Genomic DNA, 26,402 nt, shown 5'->3' on the forward strand with positions numbered 1-26,402 from the left:
TTTTTGTTCACTCCTTCAGGGTTTTTTGTTCCCGGTTTCCCGAAGCTGATGCGTTTCCAGGAGCACCACGACCGCATCCTCAAGAAGATGATGCCCAAACTGAAACAGCACCTGGTCAGGCACCAAACACCTCTGTGGCAATTAATAATTAAACAAGTGCTGCATAATGTATCAGCCGGTCATAATGCCAGAAATGAAATGTTTAATACCTCGGAGGTGGCTGGTTAATCCTCTCTTTTGCCACTGTTACACCATTCGATGCACTAAAGTGATTTTCTACTTGCTGCAGGACAACCAAGAAGTGTTCACCAGTCTCTACACCATGAAGTGGTTCTTTCAGTGCTTTCTGGACAGAGTGAGTACAATCATAGGCAAGCTGGATTACTGTCCACCGCCATCGTACTGTCCTACTCTCAGCCAGCTTTGTGTTCACACATGTAAACGTGGTCCATAATTATCAGTTGAGTAACATCTGGCAGACACCATCAGTCTGAGCTGGAAAACACTGAATGCTTACAGACTGGTAAACTGCTGCGAGGTATGCAAATACTAATTTACCAACTATCGTTTAACCCATAAGATCACAGTCACATGACTATTTAGTCTTCAGTAGCTGCAGTATTATTGAAATAGGCAGCTCTACCAACCATTCACCATTCAGGGATTTTTCTATCTGGTTTCTACCAGTGAGCTGATCACATTCAGACTTCTGCCAGACTGATCAGGTTGCCACCAAACCCTGCGGATTGCTGGGGTGGTTGGTTGCAGTTAACGGCTGTTGGTGAACAGCTAAAACCAACCAGAGAGGCTACAGAATTTGCCCACCTGAGATCCGCATGAGGGAATTCCCAGACTGCAAAGGCTTAATCATCTTTAGTCACTAAACGAGCCCATGCCAGAGGATTTTCCCACTCCTTTTCGGCAGGAAAGCTGTGAAAACTAACATCACTTCCCTTGTTTCCTTTTGACTGGAAATCACGACAAAAAGCGCCGCAGTGCATCGACCCATCACTGACCCAGAGTCTGTGGCACATTCAAAGTAATGGCAGCCTTTTTAGGTCATGAAGCATTCGGGATTTTTAAAGAATAAAAATATTTTATGTGTCTCTAACAGTGTGCTTTAGTAGGAGAGTGCATTTGTAGTATGTGAAGGCCCACAAGTTGAAGTAATCACGGCTCCTTTAAGTCCCAGTAAAGTTTAACTATATATTTTTGAGCTATTAAAATGTATGTATTCAGTAAGAACTGTTGGGCTTGGGGCTAAGTTTGGTCTTTTCATGGCGATTCCTGACAGTGACAAAAATATGGACAAATTGCCAGTTTTGTAATTTATGGCTGCTGTTAACTGAAGCAGGAAATCTGCCTACAAGAAGTATAGAGGGAGAAGAAGAAGAGGATCTTCTAACATTTTGTTCTGCTTCTGGTCAGACTCCCTTCACGCTGACCCTCAGGATCTGGGACATCTACATCTTGGAGGGTGAAAGAGTGCTACCTGCCATGTCCTACACTCTCCTCAAACTGCACAAGAGTAAGTCTGTTTCCTCTATAAAGGGACACCAGCTGATAGCCACTTCTTTAAGCACTCATATTGTGTATGTGTGTAATCTGCAGAGCACATGATGAAGCTGTCCATGGAGGAGCTGGTGGAGTTTCTGCAGGTGACTTTGTCCAAAAATTTCTTCTACGAGGACGACATTGTGATCGAGCAGCTGCAGGCATCCATGACGGAGCTCAGGAGGGCAAAGCTGGAGCTCCCCGCACCAGGTACTGCCACAGCAAACAAGGATGATTACTGACTGGTTCAATCAACAAGAAAAATCTAAACATTTTCCATAGATTGCATTCGATTTTTTTTTTTTAAAGTCTGTTATTCTCTAGTAAAGCAGTTTTAAACCTGCTTTGTAAGGCGCCTAAAGTTCGTCTATGCAGAAACAACCCCAGAATCCTCTGCTGCAACTGCCATTTTAGTACAAATCTGACAAATAGTGCAGCCATTAACTAATTAATGGTATGCTGCCATATTCGGTGTCCATTTTTGTTAAGTAATTAACATCAAGTCATATTTTTAATAACTAATTTTAAAGCCAAATGTGAACTTTTTTTTCTTGACAATTCATCTGTAAACACGATCTAAGAAAAAAGGCAACTGGACTTCTTTAAGTTCTTGAAGATGTTTCACCTCTGATCCAAGAGATCTTGGCTCGTGAGATGGTGCACATGAACAATAGTGGGTCAGAGACCACCTCCAAGGGGACAACTCCCACTAGGGTTTAAATACCTGGTCCTCTCCACCTTTTGGTTTTAGTACTGAAGAAGCCTCTTGGTTGAGAGGTGAAACATCTTCAAGAACTTAAAAAAAGTCCAGTCACCTTTTCTCATATATGTTCAACATATCCAGGGTATCTTTGCGTTATCTGGATTCATTCACCCTAACCTCAGCAGTCAGGATAAGCTGGTTATGAACTTGCTAAGTTAACCCCAAGATGACCTTTCATAGCATCAGCATCAGCCAACCCGGCCTTTTGGATAGGAGACTAAGCCTAGGCGGGGGCGTGGTGTCCAGCAGGTGCCCCTTATCACCAGTCACTCTCCATTTCCTCTCACTGGTCCGACCCAGCTTAACTTCAGTCCCGCCTGGCTGCAGTCAGAGCTTCCTCGCAACAAAAAACAAACACCTGGCCAGATGTGGCAACACATTTACACACTCCATGTACCAGCTGACTGTTCCTGCTGTGTGCTTTTCTAGTCCTGCTGTTTCCTCATTAATCTGCCTTCTCTCCCCTCTTCTTTCAAACAATGTAAGCCAACAACAACAAAAGTGTGGCTGTGAGTGGCGGCCACATTCCCTCCTACAACAGCAACCGGTGGGCTATCCTGACTGGTCCTTCGTTCTCCATGTCTCTGTCCATCTGTCCCTCAGTCGGTCCGTCCTGTCTGTTGCCTGTTTGTCCCACAGCTCTCGGGTTTATTTTTCTTTGTTTCCTTCGCAAACTGATCTTCCAGCTATTTTTTACCCCACCCCAACATAATATTTTAACCTTGCTTCACTGCTTATTGAGGCTTTAATCCCCTTCACTCCCTTTTGTTTTGACTCCAAAGTGGCTGCAGATGTAAAATTCATGATATAAGGTGCCCTCTGGTGGCAAACTAAAGGTATTGTATGTCTCTGTGATGAGAACATTGTTTCCAGCTATTCAGTTTTTACAAAATTCTTGCTCTCGTAAGTTAACCTCACATTTGTGCTCATATTAAAGGTGCAGCAATAGATTTACATAAAAGTCCCTAATGGATCTACACCTGTCTTCACAATCTTTTCCAGGTTCCTGTATGGTTGCTTTCCCTCTGTGCTGCATTAAGTTAGCCTCTATAACAGCAGCTGTAGCTGAAGAAGGAAGGGCTTTCCTTTCTTCCAGAGCCCACACAACTGTAATAGTAGTTCGTTCACTTTCCTGCCTGCTGACAAGATAATGAGCCGCTTTTCGAACATTGGAGGCTTTTGTTAAACTTCTGTTTTAACAGCCATCTGCTGCCACATTTACTGGTGTGCAAGAGGGTTATTTTAATCTGCATCTTTGTGTCTGAATAGGCTGAACTGTGAGATTTGACAGTTTTTTTATTTAGATTGTTTACTTGTCTTGATTTAAGCTAAAAAAAATAAAATAAAAAGATCACCACAGCAATATAATTTACTCAGCATCAAGACTAGCTGGATGAAAACTGACTTTTAAGCAAGAAGGAATTTTTTACTGCTACTCACAACTGCAGACTGTGTTTAATATGGAGTATTGACTTTAAAGAGCACTTGATACAGTTTAAAAATGGCCTCAAATATTTTATTTTCCTTTGACTTGTCTGCACATTTATGCGGTCATGCACATTATTTGTGCACACGCCAAATAAAATCTGATAAGCTCTGTTGGTGCTCGAGCCACACTGAAACCCTGACTTTTTTATAAGCAAGGCTTCTTCTACCCTGTACCTTTCACAATAAAAGCCCTCGACGTGCAGTGCAGTGAAAATGTGTTTTCCCCCCCGTCCTGATTTCTTAGTTATTTGTTTGTTAAATCGAGAAGTCACTTAAATAGAAACTGTCTGAGAAAGTGAAGGAGGCTAAAAGATCTCAAAAAGCAACACATCATGCTACCATATAAAGAAACAGCTGAGAAACACAGTTATTGATCTCTGTCAGTCTCGAAAGGAATACAAAGTTATGTCCAAGACTTTGGGAAAACTATGAGACAAAAGTCTCGTTGGAAAGTTTGAGTCCATTACATCTGGAATAAAAATAACGGTATTTCACAAAAAGAACATACCAACGGTCAATAACGGTGGTGGTAGTGTGATGGTCTGGGGCTGCTTTGCTGCTTCAGGACAACTTGCTGTAATTGAGAGAACCACAAATTCTGCTCTCTACCAGAAAATGAAGGTGAATGTCTGACCATCAGTTTGTGCCCTGAAGCTCAAGTGCAGTTGGGTTATGCAGCAGGCTAATGATCCAAAACACACCAGGTAGTCCACCTGTGAACGGCTCAGCAAAATAAAATGAAGGTTTTGGAGCGGCCTCGACAAAGTCTGGACTTTAATCAGATCAATTTGCTTTGGCATGACCTTAAACTGGAAAACCCTCCAATGTGGCTGAATTAAAACAATTCTGCAGAGAAGTGTGGGCCAAAATTCCTCCACAGTGATGTGAGTTTGCCAGTTATCACAGACTTTGATTGTAGTTCTTGCTGCCGAGGTTGACACAGCCAGTTATTAGGTTTAGGAGGCAATAATTTATTTTATTTTATTTTATTTATTTATTTTTACACAGGGCATGGAAGGTTTGATTTTTTTTTTCCCCTCAATAGGTGAAATCATTATTTAAAAACAGCATTTTGTATTTACTCAGGTTATCTTTGTCTAATAATGTCTAATTTGTTTGATCTGGAACATTCAAGTGTGACGATTATGCAAAAACTCAAGAAATCAGGAAGGGAAAAATACTTTTTCACAGCACTGTATACTCCACTTGACTGCTGTACTCTTGCAGGAGTTGAGGAAACTAACTGATTAGCAACTGAAGCAAATTTTGTAATCCACAAACAAAAAAGTTGGTTTTAAAAAAAGAACTTACATTTGGTGCATAAACTAATTGTAAAACAGTACTCATTAAATTATGAAACATGTACTAAGTGGTTTCGCTGTAGGAAAGGTTAAGATTTTATTTTTTTAGATTCTATTTTATTATTAATACTTATTTTTTGTAAGATAGTAAATTCAATAAGTAAAAGACAAACTTTGTTTAATCTTTGGTGGGTTTAACCAGTTTGTGGTGTGACAAAAATGACCGAGGTCAGTGGATAATTTCGTCATGGACACACACTTTAGTTTGTGGATACAGGTTCAGTAAGTTGACTTCCTGGATAACTCCCACAGCGCTTCCTCTTCCTCCAGCTGCTGCCTCCTGGCCTGACTCTGGTGGTCACTTTTTTCCTTTTAAAATGCCCCACATAACCATCACTGTCTGCACCGTGTGTATGTTCCTGTCAGCTGTACTCATTTCTTTCAGATGTAAAGCAGTAGGTTTGAGTATTAATGTCAAAACTTGTACTGGTTGTAGAACAGTAGCTATGGTGCAAGCTGAATATTTTTTTTTTTTTTTTTTTAAATTGGTTTTAATACTTAAAAGTCTCAGTGCATTTGAGAAGGTTCATTAATCAGGACCTATTTCTGTATGACCTTTCAAGCCTGGAGCTACTACAGCAGCCGAGTACTGTTTAATGAAATGTAGTAAGACTAATAATTTCAGAGTGCGCTCAGCTGAGTGTCTCTTCCTAATTGAGTCTCCCATGATGGGAATTTATATCAAACATTATTTCAGGTGTTTTTTTTTTTTTTCCTGTCCTCTTCCTGCTCTTTGCCTCTGGATATGTGATTATTTGTCGTCATGAGTGTAATTCTTCTTCATTTTTACCTCTCTATGGCAGTGTTGTTGCATGAATTCATGTCCCTGTTGTGACATGTCATCTGATGTGAATCAGCGCCACACAGTGTGTTTAACCTCATCACCGCTCACCTATTGTTTCCCGATTGGCATTTTAATGCATTTCCACCTTTTTCAACCTTCTGCAGGTAAAGAGGACGAGCATCCCAAGAAGCCTCTAGGGCAGCTTCCTCCTGAGATAGGCATAGGGAACCATGTGGCCAATGGTCAAAGCCACGCAGAGCCAGCTGAGTCCCCCAGGGAGCCAAGTCCTGTACCAGACCACCAGCGGGACAGTCGGCCTCCAAGCCAAGCCCGCCGGGATTCACTGGACAAACGGATCCGCCAGCACAAGGGGGACAAAAGGGAAGCTGGTTCCAGGGGGTCGGGTGAGATCCCCAATGAGCAGCAAAAGCAGTCCACCTCCACCACACCGGAGAGGGGAGCGATGCCCCTGCCAGCCCCCACCCCAGTACCACAGATGACCACCGTAGATGGAGGAAAGGCTCACGCCACCGCCAACCACAATTCCAACGCCGCCTCGAGCTCCCGTAGAGACATCGCTGGGCCCCGCTGGGTCAAACCCTCAGAGACAAAGCTAGAAGCTTTGCGGGAGATTCAGATGAGCCGAGGGGCATCGCCGGCACCTTCCAGTCCAGATGACACCACTCTGCCCCACCGCCGGCCACGCTCCAGGGGCTTCCTCCCCGGTGCCGACCGAGGTTCCAACGCCTCTCAGTACGACAACGTACCAGGGCTGCCAGAGCAGGACTTTGAGATACTGGAGTTGGAGAAGCCACCATCCAGAAGGCCCCCTCGCAATGAGATACCCTACAATATGTCAACCCCGCATCAGGGCAGCCCGAGCCATGGATCCAGCCTGGCCGGAAGTGTCATCTCCATGGCACCCGGACCGAGAATGCCCAGACACCCTCTTCCTCCTCACTTTTCCCACAACAGTCCAGCAACTATTCCAGCTGGCTACCCTGGTACCCAGAACCATTTCCACACACCACCTCAGCAGCACTCTCCAGGCAGGACTACCACTGAGGTCCCCATTCCCCACCCTGCCTACAGTGTGACCATGGACCACAGAGGAGACAACAGACTCTATGCTCCGCCCTCCCGACATCCTACACCCTCCAGTGCGTTGTATGGAGAACGAGCATATGCCACCACCCAGCGGCAATCCAACAGCTTTTCCCCAGATAAGACTCTCGTGAATAACACTTTCGCCACCTACCGCAGGCAGCCGACACATAGCTCTGGCCGCAACCCTCGAAACCCCAGGCCTCCCCCGGAGCTGGAAACCCAGGGAAGGTCGACCCCCATCTATTTGCAACAGCTCACCTCCACAGCACAGGTCTACGCCCCAATGGACTACAGGTTTGAGGGGCACCAGCAAGGGGAGCCGAACCAGCACTACCAGCCAGAAGGTGGGCCTCAGCGGGCTGTAGATGGACTCCAGTGGGAACCGGTGGAAGAGTTACCCCCTAAATCCCCAGGTGGGATGCCCCGTTCACCCAGCTTCCAGCAGGCACAGATGTCTCCCCTTTCTGAGTTCACCTTCCCCAACAACCCAGACGCCCTGCGTCACTACCGAACACAACTCCAGGAGCAGCAGAAACAGCCTATGATACGGCAACAGCTCCCCCAGTTGTTTGGAGGACCACACTACAGGCACGCACAGGAGGCATTTGCCATGCAGGAGTCCATGCTGCTGTGACAGGGAGAGATGACAAGACATTGTAAAAAATAAATAAGTAAAAATGAAAAACTGAGGTGTAGTCACCAACACTGTGGTTAAAAACAAGCAGTAGTCCTAGCTTTGTTAGGAACCGGGTTTTGTTTCTGCTCTGTTGTCATTAATGTGTGACGTACTGACTGACTGTCACACTGCATCGTAACCTTGCAGAACCCACCAGCCGCTCATGTTTTTACTGATCACTTTAAAAAGATATAAAAAAAAAAACTGACTGAAGATTTAATTTTATTTTTGGATGTAAATCATTAATGAGGTGACAGTATATAAATATATCTTTTAGAGTCTGATATGTACAGAAGATATTTTGTTTGTTTTTAGAGTTATTGTAGCAGTGGAGTTTTCTCCTGAGAGCTGATTTATTTTCCATCTATTTTTTTATATCTTAATTTCCAGATATTCACCGTAGAGATCAATTAACTCTTTATGCTTGTGAATGTTATTTTTAAAAAGAAATTATACTATGACCAATGGCAGAATTAGAGGACAGTGTTGAATGGCTTACTGTACGTTTTGATTTCCATTTGAATTTTTTAACCAGCTCCACTGCAGGTTTTGTTATGAAATTTTAGCAAGTTTTTCTTCAGTTTTTGTCTGTTTTCAGTAATAATTTGTATTTGCATTACTTGAGGCCAGTCTTGTTTTTTGGTTAATTCCATCCCAGACTAAGATTCAACATATAGACAGCTAATTTTTGAGGGCTAATATATACATTTTTTTTATTTCATACCTTTAAGTCATCTTAATTGCTATGTAACCGTTGGTAACATGTTTTTTTTTGTTTTTTTGTTTTTCTTTTATTGTTGTGACATAGTTACCACATCTCAAGTACATGCAGCCGAGATGGTTTTAAACTATTTTCATACAAGTTTGCTTTACTTCATTTTGTCTTATTACACTCAACACTGTCATATCAACTACTGTTCAGCAGCTGGCACTTCCACTAGCTACAGTCACGCGCGTGCACACACACACACACACACACACACACACACACACACACACGTCACAAATGTGTGAGTCGCACATTTCACCCAACTACTTTTCATACACTGATTTTGATGCAGTTACTCTCAAACAGTATTGAAGTACTGTTCCTTACATTCCCGCAGTCATCTTTGTTTTGTTTTTTGTTAAATAACCAACTGCAGTCCATTCTGATACTTTGCTTAATAAATTGAGGTGGGATGAAAATTAATCTTTGAATTTTTCTTAACATTTTTGGGGGGGTTCTGCTTCAGCTTTATACCTTTTTCCAACAATAATGAAACTTTAACTCCCAGCAGGATTGCAGCCCATGTTGTGGGTCTTGACCTAAAAAAATTTAAAAAAAAAGGGGGGGGGGGGGGGTGTCAGGTGTTCTTAAATGCGTTAGGATACAGCACATACAGATACATTGATGGCACATTTGTGAATTATTGTAAATGACGTAGAGCATTGGGCAAACACAATGGCAAAAATAACTTTAAGCTTCTAAACCAGTGCAATTCCTACATAATGGAATTTCTGGTGCACATCAAAGGCCCTCGAGTCAGGTGAACATTTTTGTTAAGCAACTGATCAACAGGAAAAGAGAAATGTATAGATTTCTGTCACATAAAAGTAAAGGTTGCCTTTACTGCATTGGATTCATGCATCCAGCAGAACCAGGCTCAGGGAGGGGCAGTCATCTGCCGTGACCGGTTGGGGCTGAGGGGAGAGAGACGGAACAAAGACGTGCTGTGGAAGAGAGCCAGAGATTAATAATAACTAATGATTAATGCAGAGTGGTGTATAAACAGAGTAAAAAGAATTGAATGAAAAGAAAAATCAGTGTATCATGGGAACCCCCAGCAGCCTAGGCCTATAGCAGCGTAACTAAGGGAGGGTTTATGGTCACCTGATCCAGCCCTGTGACTTCTCTCCAGGAAAGTTTTAAACCTAATCTTAAAAATAGAGAGGATGTCCAAACTGGGAGCTGGTTCCACAGAAGAGGGGCCTGAAAGCTGAAGGCTCTGCCTCCCATTCTACTCTTAAGTATCCTAGGAACCACAAGTAAGCCAGCAGTCTGAGAGCGAAGTGCTCTGTTGGGGTGATATGGGACTATGAGGTCTTTGAGATAAGATGGGGCCTGATTATTCAAGACCTTGTATGTGAGGAGAAGGATTTTAAATTCTATTCTAGATTTAACAGGGAGCCAATGAAGAGAAGCCAGTATGGGAGAAATCTGCTCTCTTTCTAGTCCCTGTCAGTACCCTAGCTGCAGCATTTTGGATCAGGCTGAAGGCTTTTCAGGGAACTTTTAGGACAGCCTGAATGCCTCCTGGGTGCCTCTCTTGGGTGAGATGTTGAAGGCATGTCCTATCAGGAGGAGGGCCCCAGGAGACCCAGGACACACTGGAGAGATTATATCTCTCGACTGGCCTGGGAACACCTCGATGTTCCGTCCGATAAGCTGGAGAAGGTGGCGGGAGAGGAGGTCTGGGTTTCTCTGTGTGGGCTGCTGCCCCTGTGACCCGGCACCGGATAAGTTGAAGATGATGGATGAAATTTGATGAACTGACTGGTAGCATCCCATTAACAGTACCATGCTTGAATTCAGTGACCCCTTTAGAACCATTCACAAAATGTTTGTAACAACAGACTGCATGGCTAGGTTGATTTTATACACCTGTGGCAGAGGAACCGAAAACACCTGAATTCAAAGATTAAGAGATGTGGCCCAATACTTTGGTCCATATACTGCATGACAATTAAAACAAAGTAGTGCTTCAACTTCACTATCTTTGACTGCACTTTGTGATGTAGTGCTTTCTTCTACAAGAAATCACCACACTTGTATCAGTTCCTCACCTGCTGCAGGTTCTGGTTAGACCCTCCAGCTCACCGCAGAGCTCCAGAGCAGAAAGACTTGCTGGACCAGCTGCAGTCCAAGAGCGTGGATTTGAAGTATGTCTGCGGGATTAGAGGATCACCAACTATCCATCCATCTTCTTCTGCTTATCCAGGGTTGGGTCGGCGGGGGTTGAAATGATTACCATTTTTCATAACTACCATGATTTACTAATTTCAGGCTCTTACTTTTCTGACATTTTATAAACTGATAAGTAAAAAAAATGACTGATGAATAATATGGGAATAGTTTATTGCAACCCTGCTCTAGTCATACCTGACTAGAGAATAAACATCAAAAGATTAAATAATAAGTGAGCTGTACAGAAATAAATAATATGCTGCTGAAGGCGTTATAAGAGCTGGTAGTGTGCCTAACATCAGGATTCAGCTGCTTGCTTCCATGTTGTTATTGTGCATTTTTATGGGTAAATTAGCAGAAGACAGCTTCAGAGATGTTGTGTCAGGAGCTTTGCTGGATAAGCAAACTCTGGGGAGCAACAAAAACCCTGCGTCTGATGCCTACAAAGGATGCTTGTTGTCAGAGCTGTGAAAATTTGTGTAAATAGGTTGACAAATCCGTGGTAGGAGAAGCCGAAAGAGATTCCTGTGATGCGCCGAGATGTTGCTTTGAACCCAGAAAATCTTAAAGCTCAGTCATGTTATTTCAGTCCACAGTTGGAAGCAGATAAATCTGAGAGGAGAGCTCAGAATAGTTCACTGGAATAAATTCTGAATTGATCCAAGAACACCTGAGACTGTGGGGGAGGTTTGGTACGTGACTGAAACCTATATATTTTACACGGGCATGGCTTAGCATAAACAGCTGCTCTATAAAAACACTACAAAATGTTATCACCTGCTAAGCACATGCTCACTCTGCAGCACTGCAAAGCCTAGATTCTATCAGATTACGTGCAAAATGGATGGAAAGAAAGGCTAATGGATTAGTTGATCAAAGAAGTAATTCAAGTAATTCAATTCAGGTAGGTGGTGCATTCAAAGTAGCTTCCACGTGATGCTATGTTGCTTAGAGGTGTACTACACAGTGAGATCAATGGATTAGTGAGGTATACTATATTATCAAAAATATTCGCTCATCTGCCTTCACACGCATATGAATGAGTGACATCAATATGATGTTGGCCCACCCTTTGCAGCTATAACAGCTTCAACTCCTCTAGGAAGGCTTTCCACAGGTTTAGGAGTGTTCATGGGAATTTTTGACTATTCTTCCAGAAACACATCTGTGAGGTCAGACACTGATGTTGCATGAGTAGGCCTGGCTCGCAGTCTCCACTCTACTTCATCCCAAAGGTGTCCTGTGGGGTTGAGGTCAGGATTCTGTGCAGGCCAGTCAAGTTCTTCCACACCAAACTTACTGTTTTTAAATTCCCTTTCACAGCGTGTGTCCTACATAACAGATTCAATCTGAGCACATTCATTAGAATTAAAATTTAGATTGGTTGGTCCTGGACTCGGGACCACTGTATTTGTGTATGTGGGTGTGGGTGGGATATTTGCTGTTGTCTTTTGTGTGTGGGTGTGGTGTTTGTTGTAGTCTTTTTGTGTGTGCTTGTGTTTGTCTGCAGTGTGGGTGGCGGGTGCTGGCCTTAAGCACGGCAGTGCCCTTCCCTGCTCTGCAGTTGGGTGTAGGGAACTGGGGGTTTAGTGAGCCAGTAGTTCGCTGGCTCTCTCCACCTCCGGGGGTAGTCTTCTACCTCCTGGTCATATGTATCCTGAGTCCTGACCCTTCCCCTCCTCCCACTCAATCAAACAACACATTGCACACAAGTAGAACCACCTGCCTGACACTCCCATTCATTTCCTCATTCTTAAAGTGGCTGTCAGAGTGTCAGAGGAGCGAATTCATCTGCAGACGTTTATGTTTCTACAAGCACTGAAATCCCAGTTAGACATTAGTTCCTTATTTTTGTACATAACCTGAAGTCGGATTTTATTGTGACTGAGGCGGCTTCATGCTGGTGAATCCGCACCGTGTTTCCGAACTTCCGGCTGTTGTAGAGAAATACCAGATTTCTCTACAAAAAGGCATTTTTAATATCAGTAGCAGTTTTCACTTGGATAAATAAAATATATGTAAAAGTCACTTTTCCGAAATCTGATTGCAGCTCTTACAGCTTGTAACGTCTGGGTTGTGTTCGGTGGTGAAGAGGAGGCGGCGGGCAGCCAAAAAAAAAAAAAACGCACAAGCACACTGGCACTGAGAATTTCAGTGTTGCCCTTTTAATAAACGTAATCTTCACAACCTTATGAAGCCCGGTTGAACGGCTGCTACATAAACACACATGAAAACGAGCAGTGTTCATACAACCTATGACGGCACAAAAAAATAGGGAAAGGAAAGGGTCCGCCTCAAGCCAAAATGTCCGTGTGCAAAACAACTCCCGCGAAGTTTATAAGTTATGGGGTTCACTCTACAACTTCCTGTCCTCCAAGGCCATGTGTGTAGATTTCTTCTCACTACAAGATATTCGGTTTGGATTATTTCTCAAAGATAAAAATATGGAATTTCTAGTCAATACTGTAATTATTATAACAAAAGATTACATACACAAATGCAGATTTGCAAAGTGCTCCCTCTCTTTCTCTGCTCTTAAAAATGAACTCTCTATGTTCAAAAAATGTCTGGATATGATGCATAAAACAAATGCCATAAAACTGTACGAAATAATGGAAGAGCTTCAATTGTAACCCCCTAATTTTTATTTTATTTCATTTTTGTATATTTTATTTATTTCAATTTTTTTTCTTTATTTTGTTAAGTATTTATGATATATTACTGGTTACTGTATACTTTAGGAGTTGGGTCTCTTGTTCTTTTACCTGTTAGAAATTGACCTGTTTTTATGAGTATAGTCGTGGTTTGTTATTTTTATGTCTGTTACCAATAAAAAAAAAAAAAGGTTTAAAAAAAAAAAAAAAAAAAAAAAAAACAACTCCCGCGCTCTCTACTGAGGAGCGGTGGGCGCACACTGGTGACATCATCAACACGAAAAGACCAGACTGTCGTAAAGAGACATCACAATTACGACTGTTACAAGCTTCAGTCATTCGTGGGTTTTTTTATTTGTTTTTTTTCGGATTTCAACTTTAATCGCCGCTTCACAGATGTGCGCATGCGCGCGCTAGTGGTTTTGATGACGTGTCACAGAACGCCGCCGGGAATTCCATTGAAGGTTTTTTATGTCAAACTGACGTCACGCTTGGCCAAACAGAGGCTATAAGACCGCACGGCTCAGAATGTTTCTCAGCTACGGAAATAAAACTGAAGCAATAATTATGAACCGCGGAACGGAAGATCACCGAGTAACTAGAGAAGAGATTTCTCCTGCCATCAATAAATTTCATAAAAAGCTCACTGATATTCAATGGGCTATGATTAAAACAGGAGTCTGGGACTCTGATCTCCAGGCTGCCTGTGCTGACATGATTGCAGAAATCATTCAGACGGTTTCTGTTCATGTCCTTAAAATGGCACTCCCGGCTGTTCAGCGTCAGATGACGACGGATCAGGAGTCCCAAACAGATCATGGCACAGCTTTGGGAAAAGTTAACCTGGGAGACTCTCTCTCAGTCGGCATCGCCAGAGCTCTCAACATCCCCCAGGAAGCATGTGACGGCACCGAGGAGCTGACACAGATGATCGAGGAGGAGATCATAAATAAAGTCAACTCAGCTGTGTCTCTACTTGTAGAGAACCCAGAATTGCGGCCAGGTCCTGCTGTTTATGTCAGCATAAAAGTGGCAGATATTAAAAAGCTTGGATGCATGGTTTCTCAAACTGCCTCATATCTGAAAAGATGTGCAGGTAAAATGAGCAGCCTTTTTTCCATGCAGGAAATAGGAATGCCACTCACTGCTAAACACAAGCTGATTATAGACGAGGCCCTGAAGGCAATAAAAAACAACCTGCATTATTTACATGTTAAACATGAGCAGTGCACCGAAGCTGAGAACGCTCAGAGGCACCAGCGTTACCAGCCAGAAGAAATTGCAGTTGATGTTATCAATATAATAATTGATCAGCTGAATAAGCTATGCATTGAAGCTACTGCAGAATCAGAGGGGTGTGCAAAAGATGAAGCTGTCCAGTGTCCCTGCACCCTAGCTGAAATGATTGCAACTGAGGCTGTCATTGCGATCATTGATAGACTGGATGCGAAGAAGCGCGTTCAATCTGAGGAGAAAGATGATTTTGATGTGGGGTTACTCATCGAAAAGGTGAGAGACTCTTTCTCGTCATTGACCTCACTCACAACAATTAATGAGGAAGAAATATATAGAAGCCATTTCTTAAGATATGCCAGAAAGCAATTTAAAAAACTCACCAGAGGGCTGAAACGGCAAGTGGTGAAAGGTATAAGGTTCCTCATCTGTCTTGAAGAACCAGACAAATCTTCAGGCTCTACAGAAAGTGTAGTGAATGGAAATTCAACAGGTGAAGTCCCAGAAATTCGTCATTCAGAGTCTCCCAGGTCTTCCAGTCAGTCCCTAAAAATACCAGCTATGGAATCATTGGGTTTTAAAACCATCAAACCTGATCTTTATCAGCTGTTTGATAAATTAAACAGAAAAGATCTTGGCAGTACGAAAAAAACCCTGGAAAACAGGCACACCCTGGAATGTAAGATGTTTTCAAGGCAGGTGACAGATAAAATTTGTGACCACCTCCAGAGGCTTCATGCATATCCCATCCCAGCAATGGCACAGGAAGGAAGTCTCTTAGATTCTGTCATCTCTAGAACTCCACACCCAACAGGAGAGGTGCCCTTTTCTCCTGAGGTCCTCTACGCGTCTGTAGAAGACGCAGTGGAAAAGTTCTTACAGAAGATTCTTCTGTGGTTGGAGAACGAAGAATGGGATCAAACTGTACAAAGCGACAAAATTTTTGGTGCCGTGAAAAAGATCCAAAAAGCGTTTGTAATAGCGATGAAGGCAACAGAGGAAAAAGAAAGTGACAAACTGTCTACATCTTTCCCACATTCAAGTGAGATTTCTGTTCCCCAAAATGAGCCCACCTCCTGTGTGAGTGCAGTAGAGCAGGACCTGTCTGCAGAAAGGTCTGAGACTGCACCAGTTGCTCACACAAAGCCTACAGAGGGTCAAAGACCTCCATCCAGCTCCACAAACGGAGAGAAGGAACCCTCAGAAATGTCACCTTCTGCTGCTAGGAGAACTGTCAGACGTTTCATGTTCCTTCTTTTCATCAGAGCCTTTGAAAGACTGAAGAAAAGCTTCAAAAAGGTTCAGAATGGTGAAAAAATCCTGGACACGGTGTACTCACTAATAGACTTGGTTCTGTACAAATTTACAAGTGCAGAATCTTTGAGAGTCCTACACAATAACATGGATGACATTAACAAGGCCTTGATCTACAGGCTTTTTAAGAAGTATGGCTCTCCAAAAAAACTATTGACGGCTGCACTTAAACAGGATTCCTCGTTTGGGAAAAGCCTTCTCAAACATTTAAAAATTATTATTGAGATCTACCTTACGCCAAAGAAGCCCAAAGTTAGGAGCTGTTTTTCAGCCCTGAAAAACGCTTTTATGAAGCTCTTCAGGTGCTGCCGTAAAAGCACAGAAAATCAGGACCTGTCCAAACAAAGACACAAGACTGTGCCAAGGCCTACAGAGGGTCAGAGTTGGTCATCGAGCCCTGAAACCTCACAGGAATCCTTAGAAATTACACCTTATGTTGCTGAGGAAATTCTCACAGATTTCATTTTCCTCCTGTTCCTGAGGGCCTTTGAGAAATCCAAAAAAATAATAATAAGGGCTCAGAATGGGGAGAAAATCCTAGGTGCCATGGATTCTCTAAAAGACTTGATGATGCGCAAAGTGACAAGCGCAGAATCCTTGAGAGTCCTTGATAAACACATGGATGGTATTAACAAGGCCATCATTAACAGGCTCTTCAAGGAGTTTGGATCTCCAGAACAGCTTTTAAACGCTGCGCTTACAGAAAATTCATCTTTTGTCAGCAGTCTCGTGAAACACTTGGACATCGTTCTGGATGCTTACAGTTCTCCAAAGAAGTCCAGAATTGCAGCATTTTTATCAGCAGTGGGAAAAGCTTTCAGGCAGCCCTTCAGCTGCTGCTGTTAGGGCTAAATGATCATGTTGCCATGCTTCTTGAAGCATATAATAATTTATTTAAAAAATTAGAAGTTTGCCATAACAAATACCCCCAACTGGTCACAGCAGATGGCCGCCCTTCCCTGAGCCTGGTTCTGCTGGTGGTTTCTTCCTTTTAAAATGGAGTTTTTTAAAATGGAGTCGCCTAGTGCTTGCTCATAAGGGATTTTTTTTTTTATCTTATCTTTTTTTTTTTTCTTGAAAAAAGTTTTATTATATGTCTTCAAACATATAATAATTTGTAAAAGACACAGTCTTTTATAAATTATTATATGTAATATAAGAAAATCAATATCAAATAAAATCCAAATTAACTATATATTCAGAGTTTTTGTTGTGTTTTATTGTGCTGTCAAATGGGAAAAAAAGTGTTGAATTTGTGCGCTCTGGTCAACAGTGCTGGTATTTTAAGGCACTAGAGCAGAGTTTGATGTGGAGCTGGATGTGTGTGTGTGTGTGGGGGGGGGGCATTTATGGCAAGGTGTTTCAGAGTTTTTTGGTCCAGGATGAAAACTTCAAACTAACACTAAAGATTACATTTCAGCTTTAATTGCACATTTATAACAAGTCTTACTTGTTATAAATAATCAATACTACACTTATTTTAATAAGTGTAGTATTGATAAGTATAGTATAGGAACATGCTCACCTGTGGAGCCCACTGAAGCTGCTGTATTCTTTTGTTAAATAATCACATCAGATTGCTTATGGACCACACACTCGAACTCATACCTCATGCCAGTGCAGTGCAGTTCTCATTTATCAACACATGGGGGCAGTGTTGTCATGTCAAATCTAAAAACAAATAAATGCTCCACAGTGATAAACGCATCATGACAGTTCAGTTTACGGCCATTTAATTGTTTAAATAATCATACAGTAAAAATGGAATCTATTGATGAAATAGCACCCTCACTTTATTCAATTTTTAATGGAGAATTCAGGTGGACTTGGACACAGTTTGCTGATCTGTTACAGAGCCTATGATCACCAATTTAGGTGATTTTCAATGGAAAATATGTCAAGATTATGTAAGAAAAATGTTGTAATAGTAATAACATAAGAATTCTGCTTATATGACATTCAAATACAGGAAAAAATTATAGTTTTGTCAGTTATTTTTGAAAATACAAAACATATAAGTAAGTCAACTTTATGCTGTACTTTTTACATGATCAATGGAAGAATCGAAATTGTGGTTATAAATATATTTTCAGAATAAATTTTGTACAATAATATTGCATTGTGAGTCTGGGACGTTGTGTATTTATTGATGTAAAAAATTTAAAATCATAACAATTTTTTTAGATTTTTTTTTTGTCCTAACCACAATAGTTGTATGCATTAGACATTTAATGTTAAACTTAGCCTATTGAATAAAAAGAATAAAAATAATAAATACTAATTTTCATAATGTGTTAAGTTCATAGGCTAAACCACCTAACAGTGCCTCCACTAACATCATGTGTATAATATATATCATATATATCAGACGCTATATAAAATAGTCTGACACTATTATTATATAGTGTATTTTATATAGTGTCAGACAGGTAGTTCAGGTGAAGCAGGATGGGAGGAGTCAGAGAGATACTCAGAGTTTGTTGGATAAAACCTGCCAGCGAGCAGGTTAGGTTTACAGAATCTTAGCCTATGGTAATTGTAAATATTAAAAGTCCAATACTCCTCGCTATTATTTAGCGAGGAGTATTAAAATTTTGAATTTCAAAGTGTACAGCTGAGGCTCGTTTCTATTGGATGATGCAGTGAGGGCGGGAAGAGCAGGAGCTTGACGTCCATGTCAGCGGCTGACGTCAAGAGCTGGTACCGTTGTCTGTTGAGAAGCGAGCAGCAGAGACATTTTCCAAGTGTTTAAAAGTTTTATCTACGGGTTTTACGCCATTTGTTTTGGGGTCTTTGGCTGTTCAACCGGGAAATTGAAAGTTTGCACGGTAAGCTTTACATTTACTTTTCTTCCAAGACCTACCGAAAATGTCAGCTGAAAGCACATGTTTCAAGCTAGTTTCAGTCAGTGTTTAAGACTACTAGATCAATGCGTGATCACCTGCGTCCTTTGTATAAAGAAACGGGACACATTAAGAGGCTATGTACTACATAATGAGAGGAATGAGCCTCGTTGTTTTTTCAAATTTTTCTTTATTCATTATCAATTTGGGGTAAAATACTAGCATGTTTAATCATCCCCACAAAAACTTGGTATCACTCAACCCGCTTTCTCTACCAAGCCGCGGCTTTCACCGTTTGCTTGTGGAAGCAGGTGCTGGGGGAGTGGGTGTAGTTGGAAAAAATGAAAAGAGCGCCAAAAAGCGGATAACCAGCAATTTTTCATTGTTGGTCGACAACACCCCCTCGTAAAAAGCGGAAAAATAAATATGAGGTAAATGTATATGTATTGTTAGCTGATAATTTAATAACTATGCTGCAGTGTATCAGACACACTGTGAATACCGGTTCAGGTATTTTAGCTAGCTCTGTTGGACCTGCTACTACCTGCTCCTCCTAATCTGATAATGAGTCATAAGAAAAAGAAGATAAAAGTGGTTATTTGCGCACACGCGGCACAGTACAATACCTGTAATATGTAATAAACTCATTAAACACGTATATAGTTTTACTCAAGTGAATACACACATGACATTTTATGTAGCATTGTTACGGGAGAAGATGCTGAGGGAGACCTGCACAGGTGAGCTGACAGTGCATCACTGCTCACACACCAGGAAACGCTCCGCAGCAAAGTCCCGAAGACACAACAGCGTCATTAACACCGTAACTGTTTGTCCTATCAGAAAAATTCAGTTTCTGAAAGCTGAGAAATTGCGCTTGACATCTAATAGAGAGTTTATTACAGTAAAAGTTCACAAATGGCGGCACCTTTGTCCCTGCAGCTTCAGGGATGGAAATCAGAGTAAGTCTCCACCGCTGTGTGTTTGCAGCTGCACTTTTTGCTGATAAACTGGACACACTGCGCAGTTTATGCAGCGTTTTTCCGCATATAAAGCGCAAAAATTCACATCGCAATTTTTATCTGAAAAATTTGAAACTTTTCATAAGCTTGAAATATTCTCATTTTTCCTGATGACATTTTTGAAGAAAAATATCATTTTATATTTCATTTACTGTGTTGAGGAAAAAGTTGCTGTATTCTGACTGTTTTGCAGAATCCCTGAGAGTCCTTCTTTTCATCAGAGCCTTCGAAAGACTGAAGAAAAGCTTCAAAAAGGTTCAGAATGGTGACAAAATCCTGGACACGGTGTACTTGCTAATAGACTTGGTACTGTACAAATTTACAAGTGCAGAATCCTTGAGAATCCTAGAGAATAACATGGATGATATTAAGAAGGGCTTGATTTACAGGCTTTTAAAGAAGTACGGCTCTTCAGAAAGGCAACTTAAAGAGGATTCTTCGTTTGGGAAAAATCTTCTTTAAAAAATTGTTATTAATTATTAGTATCTAACCCAAAGAATGTGATGCAATTTGAAATGAATAAAATGAAGGGTCAGTCATTTTTAAATTTTATCTTAGAAACATGGTGTCAAACCAGATACTTACTCTGGATGGCATTACTTTGGCCTCCAGTAACACTGTGAGAAATCTTGGAGTCATTTTTGACCAGGATATGTCCTCCAGTGCGCATATTAAACAAATACAGTGTATCACAAAAGTGAGTACACCCCTCACATGTCTGCATATATTTAAGTATATCTTTTCATGGGACAGCACTGACAAAATGACACTTTGACACAATGAAAAGTAGTCTGTGTGCAGCTTATATAACAGTCTTCATATAGCGCAACAATTCATCTTTTAAGATCCTCAGAGAGTTCTTTGCCATGAGGTGCCATGTTGGAACTTTCAGTGACCAGTATGAGAGAGTGAGAGCTGTACTACTAAACTGAACACACCTGCTCCCTATGCACACCCGAGACCTAGTAACACTAATGAGGCACATGACATTTTGGAGGGGAAATGACAAGCAGTGCTCAATTTGGACATTTACAGGTGTAGTCTCTTAGGGGTGTACTCACTTTTGTTGCTGCTGGTTTAGACATTAATGGCTGTATTTTGAGGGAAAAATAAATTTACACTGCACACAGACTACTTTTAATTGTGTCAAAGTGTCATTTTGTCAGCGTTGTCACATGAAAAGATATACTTAAATATCTGCAGAAATGTGAGGGGTGTACTCACTTTTGTGATACACTGTATGTAGGGCCGCTTTTTTGCATTTGCACAATATTTCTAAAATTAGAAACATCCTTTCTCAGACTGATGCTGAAAAGCTAATTCATGCATTTATTACTTCTAGGCTGGACTATTGTAATTCATTACTATCAGGCTGTCCTAAAAGCTCCATGAAAGGCCTTCTGTGATGGTCCAGGGTCCTTTTGACCCTGTGTGCTTTGTTTTGCTTTATTAAGTCTGTTCTGGGTTTCCTTTTGTTGTGGGGTTTGGTTATGTTTTGATTTCTTAGTTCCTTGTGTTTTCAGGTGTTCTGTGTCATGTCTGCATCTTTGTTCCCCCATCTGACTTCCTGTTTTATTTTGATAGTCATCCGGTCCCTGTGTGTTGTGTTCTGTTTTGCTTCCCCTTGTCTCCTCAATGTAATTAAATTCAGCTGTGTTCCCAGCTGTTTACACTCCCCTCATTATCCCCCCATGTATTTAAGTCCTGTGTTTTCTGTTCCTGTTGTTGTGTCCTCATTGTTGAGCTCCTGCTATGTGCGGCCTGTTTGTTTTCCTGGTATTTGGAGTCTAGTCAATTCTAGTTTATTTTTTTTGTTCTGAGTTTTTGCCACTGGTCCCGTCCAATCCGGCCTTTTGTTTTCCTTTGCAAAAGCTGATTTAAAACGCTGCAGCTAGAGTACTGACAGGGACTAGAAAGAGAGCATATTTCTCCCATATTGGCTTCTCTTCATTGTAGTGATGGGAAGTTTGGCTCTTTTGGCTTGGCTCCCAAAGAAGAGCCGGCTCTTTCGACTCTCAAATGGCTCCTCAGATTGTAGTTAAAATAATGTGTAAAATGAATTACTTTTCCTCACCATTCCTCCATGTAGCCTCTATGTAAAGCACAACTTCCTCTTGCTCCCTCTGTGTTTGGTCTGTGTGGAATCACTGTGTGTTGTCTTCCTCCCACCCTGTTGCTCCATGTAGTCACAGATTCTGCCACACATCTTAACCAATCACGTGTGGCTTCCACCAAAAAGAACCAAACAAACAAAAAAACGAACAAACGTAAAGAAAAAAGAAATGGCTCACTATCAGGAGCCAACTCCTCTGAGAGCTGGATCGTTCGTGACTGACCCATCACTACTTAATTGGCTCCCTGTTAAATCTAGAATAGAACTTAAAATTCTTCTCCTCGCATACAAGGTCTTGAATAATCAGGCCCCATCTTACCTTAAAGACCTCATAGTCCCATATCACCCAAACAGAGCACTTCGCTCTCAGACTGCTGGCTTACTTGTGGTTCCTAGGATACTTAAGAGTAGAACGGGAGGCAGAGCCTTCAGCTTTCAGGCCCCTTCTGTGGAACCAGCTCCCAGCTTGGATTTGGAAGACAGACACCCTCTCTATTTTTAAGATTAGGCTTAAAACTTTCCTTTATTATAAAGCTTATAGTTAGGGCTGGATCAGGTGACCCTGAACCCTCCCTTAGTTATGCTGCAATAGACCTAGGCTGTGTTTTTTTCATGCACTTCTTTTTACTCTGTTTATACCCCCCCTCTGCATTTAATCATTAATTATTATTAATCTCTGTCTCTCTTCCACACCATGTCTTTTGTCCTGTCTCTCTCCCCTCAGCCCCAACCGGTCGTGGCAGATGACTGCCCCTCCCTGAGCCTGGTTCTGCTGGAGGTTTCTTCCTGTTAAAAGGGAGTTTTTCCTTCCCACTGTCGCCAAGTGCTGCTCATAGGAGGTCATTTCGATTGTTGGGTTTTCTCTGTAATTATTGTAGGGTCTTTACCTACAATACAAAGTGCCTTGAAGCTACTGTTTGTTATGAAGTGGTGCTATATTAAAAAAAAATTGAACTCAATTAATGCAAAACACAAGTTTTAATATTTACCACAAAAAGGTGAAGGCAGGTTCTCCAGCTCCAGAGTCCAAAATCCAATTAAAGCCTGTCAGTGTAACAGCTGCCCTCCCACAAACCTTTCCCTATGGAAAAACTCCTGTAAATGACTAATATGGAAAATTCCTGTATATTTATACAGTCTTGTAGTTTTATGGAATTTTTTTTACAGTGTACGTTGGAAGGGTGCATGCTGCATCTCTCTCTCTGCGTACTCTTGCTTGAATCTGGAATCCAAAGATCACTGCATCAAAGTTCAGCTCAACCTCATTTTCTTTTTAAAAGGATGAGAGCAGCACATCCAGAGCCCAAACTTGAAAACCCTGAAAACTCAGTGCTCTGACAGGTTATTGGAAGCTCAGAGCTACTGTGTGTGTGTGTGTGTGTGTGTTGAAAAATACCAGTATAGAAGATAACATGATACCTCAAAATGAACTGTGGGAGGAAGCCAGAGGACCTGGAGGGATCCCAGCCAGTGGTGCACTAATGACTGTGTCACCAATAGGTTGTAACTACTTTTAATCATGGGGAGTACCTTTTTATAGAAATCAAGACAAGAGGACAAGTTTAATCTTCATATATATTTTATTAAAAACTGTTGCCTGACAGTTTAGAATTGTTTATAAGAGACTCTAAAGCAGATGGAGTGGGTGTTTACAAATGTTATTGTACAAGCTCCTGACGTGCAGCTTCACACAAGCCTGCTGCAGATTCATCCTTATAAAGCAAATCTGAAACAAGATGTGCAACAAGAGTCGGCTCAGAGCTCTGATGACACTCTCACCTGTTTTATTCCTTTACTAAAATAAAAATAAAAAGTTTATATTTTTGAGTTTCTCTAAATGTGAGTTCAACACACTGAGAAAACTGCAACGTGGTAAGTTAATTTTTAAAAAATGGAAAAACTGTTGTTTATGGAAATAAAGAGGCCGAGTTGCCTGGTGGGAAAGTGAGCAGACATGCAACCTGGATGCTTAAAGTCATCCTACACTGCAAAGAATTTGAATCTGCATTACTGCATACTATCGCAAACAGGATGATACAGAAAACACAAAGTCTGCAGAGGCAAAATGTTAAATTCAAAATAAGTATTTCCTTAGAAATATATAGTTCATGTTTATTTCCCACAGTGTTTGCTCATAAAAAAAAGCCCCATGTATTAAAAATAAATTGACTTTGAATGGAAAATACCTCCAAACAAACCCTGACTCCCAAAGTTAAAGGCAGCCTGCGCTTTTTTAAACAATAAATCTTCCTATTTTATAAATATTAGCTCTTGGCTTAATAAAAAATGTCAGCATTGCTCTTTAATGTACAGTATTACTCTGTCACCACTTCTAATGTGGCTCAACAGGCAAAAATGCACGTTGTATTTAAAAATATCTACAATAATATTTGTGACACTTCCAGTTGTCTCCAGGATGTTTTGTGATGCGTTTCTAAAAATCTCTAAACCAGAGAGATGAACCTACAGAGCAGAATGTCCACTTCCTGTTTCCGTGTTAAAGCCTGATTTTCACAGTAAAAGCCCACCCTGTTACATGATTAAACTCTCAACAGAAATTAGTGATACTTTGCACTCATGACTGGTATTTTGTTATTTGTGTGCAGCCAGTATGAAGTATATAGTCTGTCTCTCACGTATTCCTTCACCTGACAGCATTTGAAAATTATTCCCAGACTTCAGACTTCCAAGGATTCCCGAGGGCTTTAAAAAGCACGGTCAACTGTTTGGTCTCACTTCCACGCAACATGCTTCTGGACTTGACCTTTAACCCACAGCTGCGACTCGCTCTTTGCACTGCTGAGCATCAGAAGCTGAAAATAGGTTTAGAGAAACAGGATCCAGTTCTTGGAGGGCAAAGGGTTCTGGTTTCCATGTAGAGTTTAAGGGACGATCTGTTTAAGGGAGACAGTCCACCTGGAGTCCTTCCTGAGCTGATGACCCCTGACCTGTGATCAATCAGGGGTCGTAAGTTGTCTATCAACTGGCTCCAGGTCTGACATAACTTCACTGCCAACAAAGGGGGATTACTGTTCCAGAATCATCGCCTCCTGAAAGGCTTCGATCCATCTGAAAGCAAAAACAAAAACTGAATCGGCTTTTATTCAGATTTTCATGCACATGGATCAAATTTCTGATCTCATTTAAGAAACTGATCACTGCTAGATGGGTGCATGCTGCCTCTCTCACTCTCTCTGATAAAGCATACAAACTGTTAATTATTCTATAATAGGAGACAAGTCGCCCAATGACAGCGAAAAGGAAAAGTGGAGGAGAGAAGCAAAGAATTTAAAAAAGACGGCGCTGAAAAAAATGTGTCATGTAGCACATTTATATTGTTGTTGTTTATGTCAGGTTCAGTTATTGTGTGTGTGTTCTTGAATCCAAAGATCACTGCGTAAAAGGTCAACACATATCTCATTTTCTGTTTAAAAGGATGAGAGCACATCCAGAGCCCAAACCTACCCTGAAAACTCAGTGCTCAGTCAGGCTTTTAGAGCCACATTGTTGCATTTGAGTTTGAATAATGCTCATGTAAGTGGGAGCTACCGTGTGTGTATGTGTGTGTGTTGAAAAAACACCACTATAGGAGATAACATGACACCTAAAAATAAAATAATGCTTAGAATGCACAGCTCAAATAACCGTAATTATACTTTTTGTACAGCTCTTGCACAGTTACAGAGTGGCCTAGGATGGTCTGAGTGATGTCATCTCAAAGCCAACAATGAAACTGCATTTTGCTCAGTGAATCAGCTGTAAATCCTGCAGACAGAGCTCAGGAGATAGAGCGGGTCGTCTCCTAATCAGAAGGACGGTGGTTTGATTCCTGGCCCATCTGACCTGCATGTCAAAGTATCCTTGGGCAAGATACTGAACCCTCCGATGCAGAGTGTGAGTGTGTGAATGTTATGTTTGCAGTTTTTAACAGAGCTTAAAATGTGTTTTTCAGCAGTGAGAATGCAGCATCAAATCAGATCATTGCTGCCTGGATATTAAAAAAGAACAAGTTTGTTTGGCTGCACTATAAACAGCCACACTGGCATCAAGCACCTCTTTCATGTCACATTAAACTGAGCTCTGCTGTTACCACAAATGCTGGAGAGCAAACCAAAATCTTTGGAAGTACAGCATGGGTGCAGTGTGTGTCTGATACCTCTGCGCTGTGGGGATGTCGTCAGCTTTGAAGATGTAAAACAGTGTGTTTTTGTGATACAGCTTAAACTGCAGCTTCTGAGCTGGCCCGTTCTTCTCCTCTCTCAGGAAGAAGCCCAGCAAAGGTTGGCTCTCCAACGCCGCCACATCCTACAAGGAAAAAGAATCGTTTAATACATCTGGAAAAACTGCACAGTCTATAGGAAACCACAAGATGGCTCAGTGTGAGTACCTCGCTGGCAGCGTAGGTGTACAGGACTTTATTCTTTATGACAAACCACAGCCTCTTCCACTGCTTCTTGTTGCCTTTTGACCTGTTTAGATAGCCGCTCATGGAGGAGTTCTCTGTGTTGGCAGACACCTGGATAAACAACATCAGATAAATGAA

General features: G+C 41.5%; 2 protein-coding genes and 1 long non-coding RNA gene across 5 annotated transcripts in view; 2 read left to right on the forward strand and 1 right to left on the reverse strand.

The window, feature by feature from the left end:
- Positions 1-8,925, forward strand: part of usp6nl (USP6 N-terminal like) — a 93,901-nt gene extending 84,976 nt beyond the window's left edge. Inside the window, exons 11-16 of one of the 2 annotated variants that reach the window (XM_030720471.1) lie at positions 20-114; positions 290-355; positions 1,429-1,528; positions 1,612-1,764; positions 6,115-7,640; positions 8,691-8,925. In XM_030720471.1, coding sequence (XP_030576331.1) covers positions 20-114; positions 290-355; positions 1,429-1,528; positions 1,612-1,764; positions 6,115-7,640; positions 8,691-8,747 — 1,997 coding nt within the window. In that variant the 3' untranslated portion in view covers positions 8,748-8,925. Of the gene's footprint in view, positions 1-19; positions 115-289; positions 356-1,428; positions 1,529-1,611; positions 1,765-6,114 lie in introns of both variants that reach the window. The other variant, XM_030720470.1, reaches the window with a different exon arrangement.
- A 9,644-nt stretch (positions 8,926-18,569) lies between these two features.
- LOC115773679 (uncharacterized) lies at positions 18,570-26,336 on the forward strand. 2 transcript variants are annotated; one of them, XR_004019113.1, is made up of 3 exons: positions 18,570-18,709; positions 19,940-20,052; positions 26,123-26,336. It is a non-coding gene; the product is annotated as an uncharacterized LOC115773679 (long non-coding RNA). The 2 variants fall into 2 exon arrangements; XR_004019112.1 differs by having other exon boundaries at positions 19,940-20,001.
- fgd6 (FYVE, RhoGEF and PH domain containing 6) overlaps positions 23,461-26,402 on the reverse strand; it is a 29,980-nt gene continuing 27,038 nt past the window's right edge. The window contains exons 19-21 of the mRNA XM_030720537.1: positions 26,247-26,375; positions 26,016-26,164; positions 23,461-24,928 (exon numbers count right to left, since the gene is read on the reverse strand). Of these exons, the coding sequence (XP_030576397.1) occupies positions 24,886-24,928; positions 26,016-26,164; positions 26,247-26,375 (321 nt within the window). The 3' untranslated portion in view covers positions 23,461-24,885. The remainder of the gene's footprint in view (positions 24,929-26,015; positions 26,165-26,246; positions 26,376-26,402) is intronic.

This window comes from Archocentrus centrarchus, chromosome 23 (assembly GCF_007364275.1).
Source record: "Archocentrus centrarchus isolate MPI-CPG fArcCen1 chromosome 23, fArcCen1, whole genome shotgun sequence".
In the NCBI taxonomy this organism is placed as follows: Eukaryota; Metazoa; Chordata; class Actinopteri; order Cichliformes; family Cichlidae; genus Archocentrus; species Archocentrus centrarchus.